We start from the raw sequence: 11,720 nt of genomic DNA, 5'->3' as shown, positions 1-11,720 counted from the left end.
CGTTGACATTATCGTAACCGAATCATGAAACCAGTGAAGTTGCGCAGGTCCAGTATTGTCTACTAGCATAAGAGATAATCTCATGTTTTTACCAATTCAGAATGTGGGGCATGAACTTCCAAGTCTAAATTTGCCTAGAAACATTTTGCCTTCGAAGCAATTAGTAGAAAAAAAAAAAAAAAATGTTTGACGACATATGTTCACATGTGGTAGTTTTGCTTTGGAGAACACAAGTTCTAACTAACTTGTTTAAGTGTACACTACCTGTACTTTATTCTCATGCATATGGTTGGATGCTTGAAAAGTCACAAGGTAATTTCACACCATCAAGTCAGCCCTGCAAGACTACAGTTTTAGCACAAATATTCCACCTAGTGAACCTGTTCAATAAAAATAGGACACAGAGTTCTGAAAATACTAGGTTTTATTAACACCCCAGTGGTAAACAATAACTTTGTTATGTTGACCATTACTTCTTTGTAGATCACAGTCACATAATACAAAAACCCATAGCATAAACAAGCAGACATGATCAATGGACATGGTCTGATTGGAAAGATATATTGCAAGGGTAAGTTCTTGAATGTACCATTTTCAAGGTAATAACTGTATTTCTAGAACAAAGTCATGAAGGCACAGCTATTGCAAGCGACTGACACCTGTTTAAAACTACTGGGCTGAAAAATACTTTGGTTCCGTAGGAGATTGATCTAAACAGAAGGCTGGTTATCTGATTGCAGCTGTGAAGACTCATAACTGCTGAGATATACATGGCAAAAAGACTCCACAATAACCAAGACTATGAAGCAGTGAAGAACATGCTTTAAGGGATCTCTGCATCCTATTAAATATCTGGCAGGAGATTACACTTAAAATACTAAGTCCAATGATCTTACCATTTGAACATGTTTTTAAATGTTTTAATTTTATTGTTTTATAACAAAAAATTGTTTACTTTATTCTACCAAGAAGATACAAAAACATAAGGCTGTAAGTAACTAATAGTTTAATTTATTACAGTGCAGGTAATCCTCAAGGCCACATACACACTGCTTCATTGCTGTTTGCACTCAGCCGGGTTTTGATCTTTCTGTAAAGAAAAATAAGAATTTCAAGTCTTCATAAGACATACCATAAACCCAAGAAAAACCCATTTTGTGCCAGTTCACCATGAATGTGCCCCAAACATTAAATCTTCAAAAAGGCTCATTGCCCAAAAAAACAAAATACAGGATTGGTTCCAACTCTTAAAAATCTTCATAAAAAAGCAGTTTAACCCACAAGTCATCCTGACATCCCAGTGTTCAGAGCATCACTGTTCAACATCTGGCACAGATAAATGGTGGTGAACATAATACCAGACTACCTCCTGGTTACCTGCCCGTTCCGTTTTAAGAGATGGAGCTCCTAAGCAAATTCTAAAAATTGGAAATCTTTACCTGTGCACATTTGATTCGCTTTTTATAAACATCTTTGCGGTTGCTTCAAGGTATACAAGAAGCAATGTAGCCTGAGTTGTACAAATACTGCACCTAAAGGCCTTTTTGGCTAACAGTTTAGAAATAAAATCCAACTTTGACATACAGAAATGTGCATTCTACAAGGAAAGGTTAGTGCTCAGTGAGTCATAACACAAAGACCATTAGTGTATTAAGATACTCAAAGGCAAAGTTTACATACCCAGAACATGAATTCTAGACACCATTTAAACCTAGTGAGGAAAAATGTCAAAGGTACACATACAGAAATAGAATGTAGTTAACCAAAACTGCATGTCTCCATTTGTTAGACTGTCAACACATTGCATGCTTTAGGAAGGTAGGTTTGAAAACTTGCACTACATAAATAAAATGCTACTTGTGTTCCAAATGAACACAGCATGCATAAAATGCTGACTAGTTTATAAGTACTATTATGTACAATGTAATCTGCGTACTTTAGAAATCTATATAAAAGTTCTCACCTTCGGTTCATAGTCTGGATCATTTTCTTCATCTGCTTCTTCCTCGCCTTCCTAGGAGTTGGAAAAATTAAGCTTAGTCACTGTCAGTTTAGATCAGAAAAACTCATGGAGCACCACCACATACAGCCTCTTTGGGGCTCACTCCCCAAAATACACCAAGCAGGATTTTTTACAATGTATTGCAGAACATTAGGACAGTCCCCACTGAAAATTTGCCCATATCAATATTTTGCCAACTTTGCTATAGTTTGGTTTACTGAACTTTAAACTGTTTTTGCTAACTTTTTACAATGTCAGTTCTCAGCCAGGCACATTTTGTAACAGAGCTCTAAATTATCCAGTCAGATGGAGACTGATTCAGTATTCGCAAAACTTGCAATATTTCACTTCATGAGCTTTTAAAAAGATATTTAAAATGGATATATTCCAGTCTCTAGAAGTTTACATATCTTATGTGCACTACTCACTATACTGTTAATTTGAAGGTGTGCTTTTCTCTAGCTAGGGAGACTAAACAGAAAACACAGTATTATCTAATCTATAAACAGACATTAGAAAACTGAATTTTGCTTACAGAATTACATAGAAATTCTTTACATTGCCTATGTACAGAACACTCCCAGGAAGCCATTTCCTGACAGCGTGGATGGCTTTTTTCCCCTATATCTGACAAACAAGCATGCCCAGCTCTATTCTGCGTTTTCCTTTTTTCTGATAGTTTGGAAATCTAAAAGATTTAGTGCTCCTATTACAATACTTTAGATTGGGTACAAGCTCCCTCTTAGCTGTGAGTTTCCTAACTGGAGTGGATAAAGGTAAAGTCTTCCTTGCAATGTACATAGCTGGTCTGAAAATTTATTTAACAGTGTCACCATTTGCATTTCAACAAATACATTTGTGTAGCTGTTGTATAGTTACCTCATCATCGGCTTCTTCACCCTCCTCATCATACTAAAATAAGACAAAATACGACAAAATACATTACTACAATTTCCATATAGGAATGCTGACCTAGCTGTGCATACCATTTGCATTCTTTCAAGCCATATACAATTAGATCTTCAGCATCTGAAGCAACACACATGTTCAGTATAATAAGTCGAGAATAGCACTATATATATATATATATATATATATATATATATATATATATATATATATATATATATATATATATATATATATATATATATATATATATATATATATATATATATATATATATATATATATATATATATATATTAGTACTAAATACATAAAAATGCACATAAGCTGCTTTTTAGATATAAAGTGGATACCTACATCATCATCGTCATCTTCTATAGCTTCTCCAGTGAAGTAAAGCACGGATCGAGGAATTATTCGCTCACGTAAAAAGTGTCCGATTTCAAAGTCTGCAGTAAGAATAGCTTCAGCATCGTCATCCTAGTCAGGCAAAGAGGGAAAGTCACAAGTAGTTTGGGACAAAGTTAGAGCCCAACTGCTACCTATATAAAAAAAATGCTAAACCACTACATCTGAGGCAGCCAAATGCCGCATTCAAGTGTATCCAGCACAAAATACATGAAAAAAGTTCCTATTAAGTAGCAGGCTCCCTTTTCCCATCTGATGACCTGGACTTGCATCAGTTGACATTTCAAAGCCAACCTACGTGTAAAAAAGACAACAGGGTCTCTACCGGGTGGCAACTTCAAGAAACCGTACAACATGTGGGCCAATACATCCCATATTGGAAATAGAAATAAAGTCCATAAATGGAACTATATTAGGCACTCCAAGGAACACTTGTAACTTGTAAATTCAATATCTTTATTGGATATGGATATTGGATATGAATAATAGAAACAGTAAATCAAATATTCGGTTTTCATACAAATGGATGGAAGAACGCCAAGCTATACATGCAGTTATCCCTTTGTATCCAGTATCAAAGAAGCAGTTGGTTAGAAAGTTTAATCTTGCCTCTGTTTCACAGCTTCCAGCTTCTTGAGGAATCTAACAAACACTGTCTAAATGCTAGGAAAAAACTGTTGTGATGTATGATTTCAAATGAGCAGCTTGTGTTACAATCACAGGTGTGGTGTTTTTGTATCACTATCCCTAGGCGAGTGCAAGGCACTACTGAGAATTTTAAGAAAACAAATATTGAAGGGCTCAGGGGCTGAGATTAGCCTACATATGGATACCCATGAGTCTAAAGAGACATTTTAACTTGCCCCAATACTACAACTTTGGGTATTAACATTACTTTTACGATACCCACTACAGATAATTTTCTCCCCATCCAGTATGCACTCCCATGCTCAGTGGGAACATTGATCCACCAATGTCACCCACACCTGTGATTGTGACACAAGCAGTTCGTAAATTTAACAAAATTTGTTATGGGATTGTGTACATTGCTGATGTGATGTATTGTATTTCACAACTGTTTTGTTCACATTTAGACTTAAGCTGTTCAATTCCTCCTGCAGAATTGGGTAGCTGCAAATGGATGTAAAGGCAAAAGGATGGTGGAACTCCCCAACCAGCTGCTACTTTCATAGTCATTACAAAAAGGATAACTATGCAGTTAACCGGGATTTTTTTTCCCTTCAATTGTTTGAAGGCACAATATCCATTTAATATGGTTTTATTTCTGCCCAATAGAGATAGTATTTTAAGTTTGTTGTAATCCTTGGGGTGCCTATAAAGGCCATACCCCCAATTGAATAAACTATTTCTAAGCCACCCAACCTGTCACTACCATGAACAGAAGCACTTTAAAGTGGTATTAAATAGTGATCGCCCGATCAAACGCAGATACCGATGTTTTGGTCATCGGCTGATATTTTCGGACATGTGGAAAAAATTTTTTTACAGGTACTCCTTGGAGGGATCTGGGAGGGTCTAAAAGACCCCAAACCCCTCCTAGGCACTGAAAAGCATTCAAAAAGCACCAAGTTTGGCTGTTTTGAATGCTGTCATTTTTCATTTGGTGCCGAGTACCCAGAAGTGATGACATCACTGCCAGGTTTTTTTACATGGGAGACCCGATCAGAGCCAAATGCGGCTTTGATCGGGTCTTTGGCAGCCATGCAGGTAGGATGCCCGGGCCTCCCTCTTCTCAGCCGCATCGGTTGTCATTACAAGACAGCAGACCGTCATCTATGGACGCCGGTACCGGGGTGATTCCTCTTAGCTGCAGGCGTCACTCCGGTACAACACTTTCCCGAAATATCGGTAACCTCAGGGGCAGATTCCGATATATTGGGGAAAGTGCATATTAGCCCCCGATATATGGGTGGTGCCGATAATCGGTCGATCACTAGTATTAAAACACAGCTATGTCACTTACCTACAGGAAAGCTTATAGTGAAGCTTACCTATGGGTAAAATAAATCTCTTGTTCACCGCTGGACAGCTCCCGATCTTAATAACCACTGGGTTATACTGCCCCTTACAGGAGTAGGACACTAGGCAGAAGAATCTGGCTACGCCCAGCACATTTTCTGTGCACACAGCTTTGTTCATGACTTCACATGCCTTTGTCGGGACAGAGAATTCATGTGCAGATGTGAAACAGGACTACCTGGCCCCCAAAACCCTGAGGCATATTTGCACACATGTAGAACGGCAAAAGGGGTTGGCAGCAAGTCATTCTCGCCTAGGCATGAAAGTTTTTTTTTTAAACCCCATCATTAAAACCCCCTTGGAAATCAAACAAAGATAGATACAAAACATTAGGTCTGAAGAGGGGATTCCTTCGAAACAAGTTACCAACCCTCTTTCCACCAGCACATAGAGGTCGCCACGAGGCATTAAGGGCTCTTTCACACGGTCCGCCTCGGTAGGCGGTTTCTGTGCTGCTCAGCAGGGTTCGATGCGCCAAACGCCGCTGAGCCGGCGGATGACAGCTCCGTCTCCGCTTGCAGTGCGAGAGGGAGGTGTCACAGCTCCCGCTGCTCTATGGGGGATTGGATGAGAGCGGACCGTCTGTCCGCTCTCATCCAATCCCTGAACGGATGGAAAAATAGGGTTTCCATTCGTCCAGATTTCACGGACAGGATCGGATGCGGATGGTAGCGGGCGTCAGTGGAGGCGTCTCCGCTTACATCCGCTTCCCCATACAGCTGCATGGAGGATCCGATCAGATCCGCCAAAAAACTGACAGGTGGATCTGATCGGATCGCCCGTGTGAAAGAGCCCTAAGGCTCAGAAGGCCGTGTTGGCAGTCTGACTGCTGTCAGAGTGGGTCCCTGCACAAAGCCTTGTTTTGTATCCATCTTGGAGATTCCTACTACCCATATGCTGACTTCATTTTACTGCAAGTGTGCTATTTTTTCCTCTTAAATGTATAACTCAAGCTAATGAGGATTTAAGAAATTGAGGGGAAAAAAAAAAGCTTTCATAGACTTAAAAATGTTGAAAACCAGTCATTTTTCTTCAGCACTGATGAGCACAGATTGACAGCACTGGTGGGTACTGTTGGGACTGCACAGATAATCTGTGCCCCAATTGTCAGTGTACATAACCGGCTTTTGTAAAAGAAAAAAAAAAAAAAAAAACATCGGCTCTTCTCATTAGTGAAGGAAAGGAGTTCTGATGACAATACTTCTGTTTACATCCATGATCAGCTGTGATTGGATTGGACACAGCTTGTCACGTGGTAAAGAGCCGCTGATTTACCTCAATCTGATCAGCAGACATGACAGCATCCCAGAACTAGCCAACTGCGCTGTAGCCGTCATTCAGCTAGAGCGTGGTTGGCAAGTGGTTAATGAGAGGGGGGGTATCTTCTACTGGGACATCAGCAGTCACCCAACAGGTTTTACTGGAAGGTTTTCACCAACCTTCTGATCGGTTGACAACTAAAGTGGAAAAGATTTCATACAACCTACTGTTCATTGCCACAAGAAAAAGCTACCCTCCCCACCAATCGTCACAATATGCAGAGGGGGGTAGAAAAGTGATGGCCAAACATCGCTACCTGCTCTGGTGTCCTTTCCTGCGTACTTGTATGGGAGAACAGGGAAAATCCATGAAATGGCCACAATCGACCCCCACTTTAAGACAAGGGCATGCTGTCAAATAGCTAGGCTACAATTTTAAACAAAATCTATAGACGTTTCATTTAAGACTGAGCTAGCTTTATGTATTTTCTTACAGACCAGAGCATACAAAAAAAAAAAAAACTTGCACAGTAATATCAGCCCAATAGGTCATTAGAGCTACAAAGATTTGACGCTCACTATGATTTCACAAAATTTATAGGAAAGTAAAATGTATCCCCAACAAGTAAAAAAATGCTGGCGTTCAAAATTTTACTATGACTTACCAGTTCTCCATTTTCTGGTACTAAAACAAAGAAAACATTATATTAGTTATGCAACAACACAAAAACACTGTCACATTAAGGGGGCACCATGCAACTACCTATGATTTACAACAAAACTAAATGGATGCACATGGACTGAACTTCCAACAAATATCAGTATACCTCAAAACTAGAAAGGACAAAATAGTTTAATTTCTATTATGGCATACATTTATAAAGGGTAAGGCCAAACTGCACATTGGAAGTGCAATTCAAATGAATGTGGTAGTGGTGAAGGGAATAGTGGTAGTGGTGTCTGCCTCATTAGGCAAGTCCATGGGTAACCCCACCCCCATTAACTATGTCTAGCAAAAACAGCCAATAATTATAAAATTACACCGAAAGCATGGGTGGATGGACAGACTCTTCGTAGCACTGCCTTTTAAATTTGTGCATTTTATGGCCATTGATAAAACATTTATGCAGTAATAAATACAAAGCATGCTTTTACTGCATTAGGTCTTTTTGCACAAAGTATCACATTTGAGACCTATTTCTTTAAACACATTACAATAAGAAATTCTGTGCGTCTACAAACTGGTTATGGTTGCAAGACCCTTACAAACCATTACATCAGCAAGTAATGCACTGAATTTGCTCCATCAGGAGGAACAGAAAAGTGCCAAGCTGCGGAATAGTGAGATAAAGGTGCAGAAGTGGGCATTCTATGTCAATTCTAGGCAGTATAACGAACCTTCAGGAGGGGTGAAGAAGTTGAAGAATGAGTCATTGGGAACAGTTTTTGTCACAGTCCTTACTGTACCACGGCCCTTATGTTTTTGTTTCTTCTTTATGGTTTTTAAAGTAACATTTTTGCCTTTCTTCCAGTCAATCTGGCATCTGTAAGAAACCATTCAGAACAATTAAACTGACACTTCCGTTTCTTGCAAGTTCCTGCACAGTAGGATTTCAGATGTAAAAAGTAATGAATATGATCTATAATTGCACATCACTTAAATCTAAAGGCTCTTTACCCTAATTCTAATAAAAAAAACAAAAAATCCACCACTTATTTTTAGCTCCCCCCCCCCATATACTTACTGAGCCTGATTGCAGTGCTGCCTTCTCTCCTCAGACTGCAGAGGGAGTCACAGGCTCCTGCCGCTGTCAATTCTGTGAAGAGGGAGTGAGGGGGCAGGGCCAAGCCATGCTGTGTGTTTAATGCATGCAGTCTGGCTGAGGATAGAGTCTGCAAAAATGCCCCCATAGCAAGCAACTTGCTATGGTGGCACTTGGAAGTAAGCAGAAGTTGCCTTGCCCAGTGCACCAACAGGGGACCCCAGAAGAGGTTCAGGGGTCTCTGTGCAAAGCCATTGCACAGAGCAGGCAAGTATAACATGTTTATCGTTCATAAGGGCTTCACTATTTCAAATGGGTTTGAAGCCAACACCTTAGCACATCACAGTATGTGCCCTCGTGGCTAACAAGAGGCTGGAATAAAGGAAAGATTGGATAAGCTTAACACAAAGTCACCAGGACCATATGGCTTACACCCGAGACGCCTCAAATAACTCAGTTGGGTTATAGCTAGACCATTGTGCCTAATCTTTGTGGACAGCATACTGACAGGAATTGTACCAGCTGACTGCAAAAAAGCCAATGAGGAACAACTATTAAAAAAAAAAAAGGGCAGAGACATTGGAAAACTAAGGACCAGTCAGCATAATAGGTAAATTGGAGGGGGGTGATACAAGAACAAAATCCAAGAATTTGCTGTACAGTAACATCAGTAGTAATCAGCATTGGTTTACAAAGGGTTGTTCTTGCCAGACCAGTTACCATGCTACAAGGAAGTGAGTTGGCATCTAGATGGGGTGGAGGCCTGTGGATGTCTTATCTGGATTTTGCAAAAGCCTTCGATAGTTTCCCATAAACGCTCATCTACGAGCTCAGGTCTGCAGGTATCAACCATACAGTTTGTTCATGGATACAAACTTGTTACAGGGGCGTGTCCAAAGGGTGGCGATATCGTACTCCGAATGGTCTGGAGTGGTAAGTGGGGTACCCCAAGGTTGTCTTGGGACCAATTTTGTTTATTCAAAAATAGAGGGGATGGGACACATAGCTCCACCCCAATTTTTTTTGTCTGAAAAAAATAAGGCAAACAATATCAGGATATTGAAATTTTACAAATCGACCAGAACAAAATAGCAGGGGCAACTACATAGCAAATGAGGTTTATTGAGGAGAAATGTAAAGTAATGCACATTGGGGATAAAAAAACAAACTACTCACTAAGGGGAGAACCTCTGGGGGATTCAATAGAGAAAGATCTGGGGGTCCCAGCGGAAGACAAACTGAGCAATAGCATGCAACGTCAAGCTGCAGCTACCAAGGACGACAGAAAATATTAGCACATTAAAAAGGGTATATATTCCAGAGCTAAAAGTATAATCCTGCCATTTATACAACTATTGGTCTGGCCACATCTGTGGTATTCTGTCCAGTTCTGGTTAGTCCTCAGAATGGATGTTTGGAGCGAGTCCAAAGAAGGGCACTGGGGGAACCGGCCAACCGCAGGTCCAAGAACCGACAAAAAAGGTCCCCCCACCGCCTAAATGGGTGAGGACACATTTTCAGGTAGTCTGGAGAAAACACACACGACTCTTGTTCAGACCAGAGTCGTTTGGAACCATCCGAGGAAGTCTTCAAGGACTTTGCCACATCGATTGTCCGAGGGAAGAGAAACTATTTGAGAGCCGAAAAGAAGGGACCCTGTCTGTGATGAAGGCCCTAACCCTTGTTAGCCTGTGGAAGAAAAGGCACTCTTCCCCCTGTGAAACCCTTATATAATGTCATCCAGGGAGCGTCAAACAGGCAATACCCCTGAAAAGGGAGATCCATTAAAGCCTTATTAGAAGTTTGATTCGCAGACCAACACTCCGGGCAAGTATACGCCGGACAACCACCATCGAAACTGACAGGTGACCCATACAAAAAAGGAGCTGTATCCAGTGCGGCATCGCAAACAAATCGCAGCCCCTGCACCAGCTGGACCAACAGCTTCCCCAGGGCGGGAAGGACTCGCCCTTCACCAAGTCACGGCGTTGGAACTCCGCCCTTCAGGCTGAATCTGCGTGGCAAGGGCAATCATGAACACTGTTCCCAGCGCAGGCCCAGCCAGGGAGTGCAGATCGCGGGCCAGAGCCCACACCATCCTATCCCCCAGTCCTTAACGGATGGGGATTCCTCCACCAGAACAGTAGTCCTATGCAGCCTAGAGGCCATACATCCAAAGGCGGAACAGTCCACTGTACAAGAGACTCCTCAAAAGGGTAACGTCTAGGAGCCGCTTAGACATGCCAGGGGAACGTTTCAGACAGCCCCATCCTACATGAGTGCCAGATGCTACCTGCTCCCCAGGTGCAGTCGCCGCTGCATCCTCCAAATTGCAGGGTGTCATGCATCCACCAACGCCTTTATCATGCGCGGCAGGGGAGGTAGAAATGTCATCCTCATTATCCGAGGAGACGGTGCGAGGTACCAGACCCGGCAGGGAGGACCCCCCACGTCTGCGGCAGTGTTAATTTCGTCGACTAAAACTTTTTCGTCGACTAAATTAACACAATTTTAGTCGACTAAAATACGACTAAAAACAAACAATTCAGATGACTAAAATAAGACTAAAACTAAAATGGCATTTTAGTCAAAAGACTATAACTAAAACTAAATCGAAATTTGCTGCCAAAATTAACACTGGTGCATGCTCAAAGCTTAATACCATAAATAATAACATATTAGATTTTTCATTCCAGGACCAGCAGTAGTATATGAGTTTGGAAATTGTAGAGAAATGCTTAAATAATGCATTACAAATTACAATTGAACTACACCCATTCGATTATAGATGACTAAAATTCGTTTTAGTCGACTAAAATGTAGGACGTTTTAGTCGACTAAAATGTACTGGAGTTTTAGTTGACTAAATACGACAAACTAAAAACACTTGCAGAAGACTAAAATGGGACTAAAACTAAAATGCCATTTTAGTCCTAAGACTAAGACTAAAACTAAATTGAAATTTGCTGCCAAAATTAACACTGGTCTGCGGTGGCCAAGTCGGACTCCGAACCCTAGACATCAGATCAGGCAGGAGTAGGTGGAGAAATGTTTCAGCGCACCTCCACCCGGGCCTAAATGCTGCCCGAAAAAAAAAGCATGACAGTGGAGATCCGCAAGGCCCTGTGGCCTCCGTGAGGTGGGTCAGGTGGGGACACATGGCCTGCAGGGTCCATACTGAACCCGAGGAACCCACAAGCAAAATTTGCAAAAAATAAATAAGAATGGAAGCAGCCCCACAGTGCGCCCTCCCCGGAGGTCAGGCATGCGCTAATGCACACCCACAGAGATAGACTACCCTCATGACACTGTCCCCATACAAGCAATCAGATTAGGAGG

General features: G+C 41.2%; 1 protein-coding gene across 3 annotated transcripts in view; it reads right to left on the bottom strand.

The window, feature by feature from the left end:
• Positions 1-406: 406 nt before the first annotated feature.
• NAP1L1 (nucleosome assembly protein 1 like 1) overlaps positions 407-11,720 on the bottom strand; it is a 33,405-nt gene continuing 22,091 nt past the window's right edge. For 2 of the 3 annotated variants that reach the window (XM_082256071.1, XM_082256072.1), the window contains exons 10-15: positions 8,017-8,162; positions 7,284-7,303; positions 3,269-3,391; positions 2,882-2,914; positions 1,964-2,014; positions 407-1,090 (exon numbers count right to left, since the gene is read on the bottom strand). In XM_082256071.1, the coding sequence (XP_082112197.1) occupies positions 1,055-1,090; positions 1,964-2,014; positions 2,882-2,914; positions 3,269-3,391; positions 7,284-7,303; positions 8,017-8,162 (409 nt within the window). In that variant the 3' untranslated portion in view covers positions 407-1,054. Of the gene's footprint in view, positions 1,091-1,680; positions 1,712-1,963; positions 2,015-2,881; positions 2,915-3,268; positions 3,392-7,283; positions 7,304-8,016; positions 8,163-11,720 lie in introns of all 3 variants that reach the window. The other variant, XM_082256073.1, reaches the window with a different exon arrangement.

This window comes from Pelophylax lessonae (assembly GCF_965119305.1).
Source record: "Pelophylax lessonae genome assembly, chromosome: 4".
Taxonomy (NCBI): domain Eukaryota; kingdom Metazoa; phylum Chordata; class Amphibia; order Anura; family Ranidae; genus Pelophylax; species Pelophylax lessonae.
Note: the sequence above shows the minus strand (reverse complement) of the source record. Positions and strands in the feature narration are given on the sequence as shown.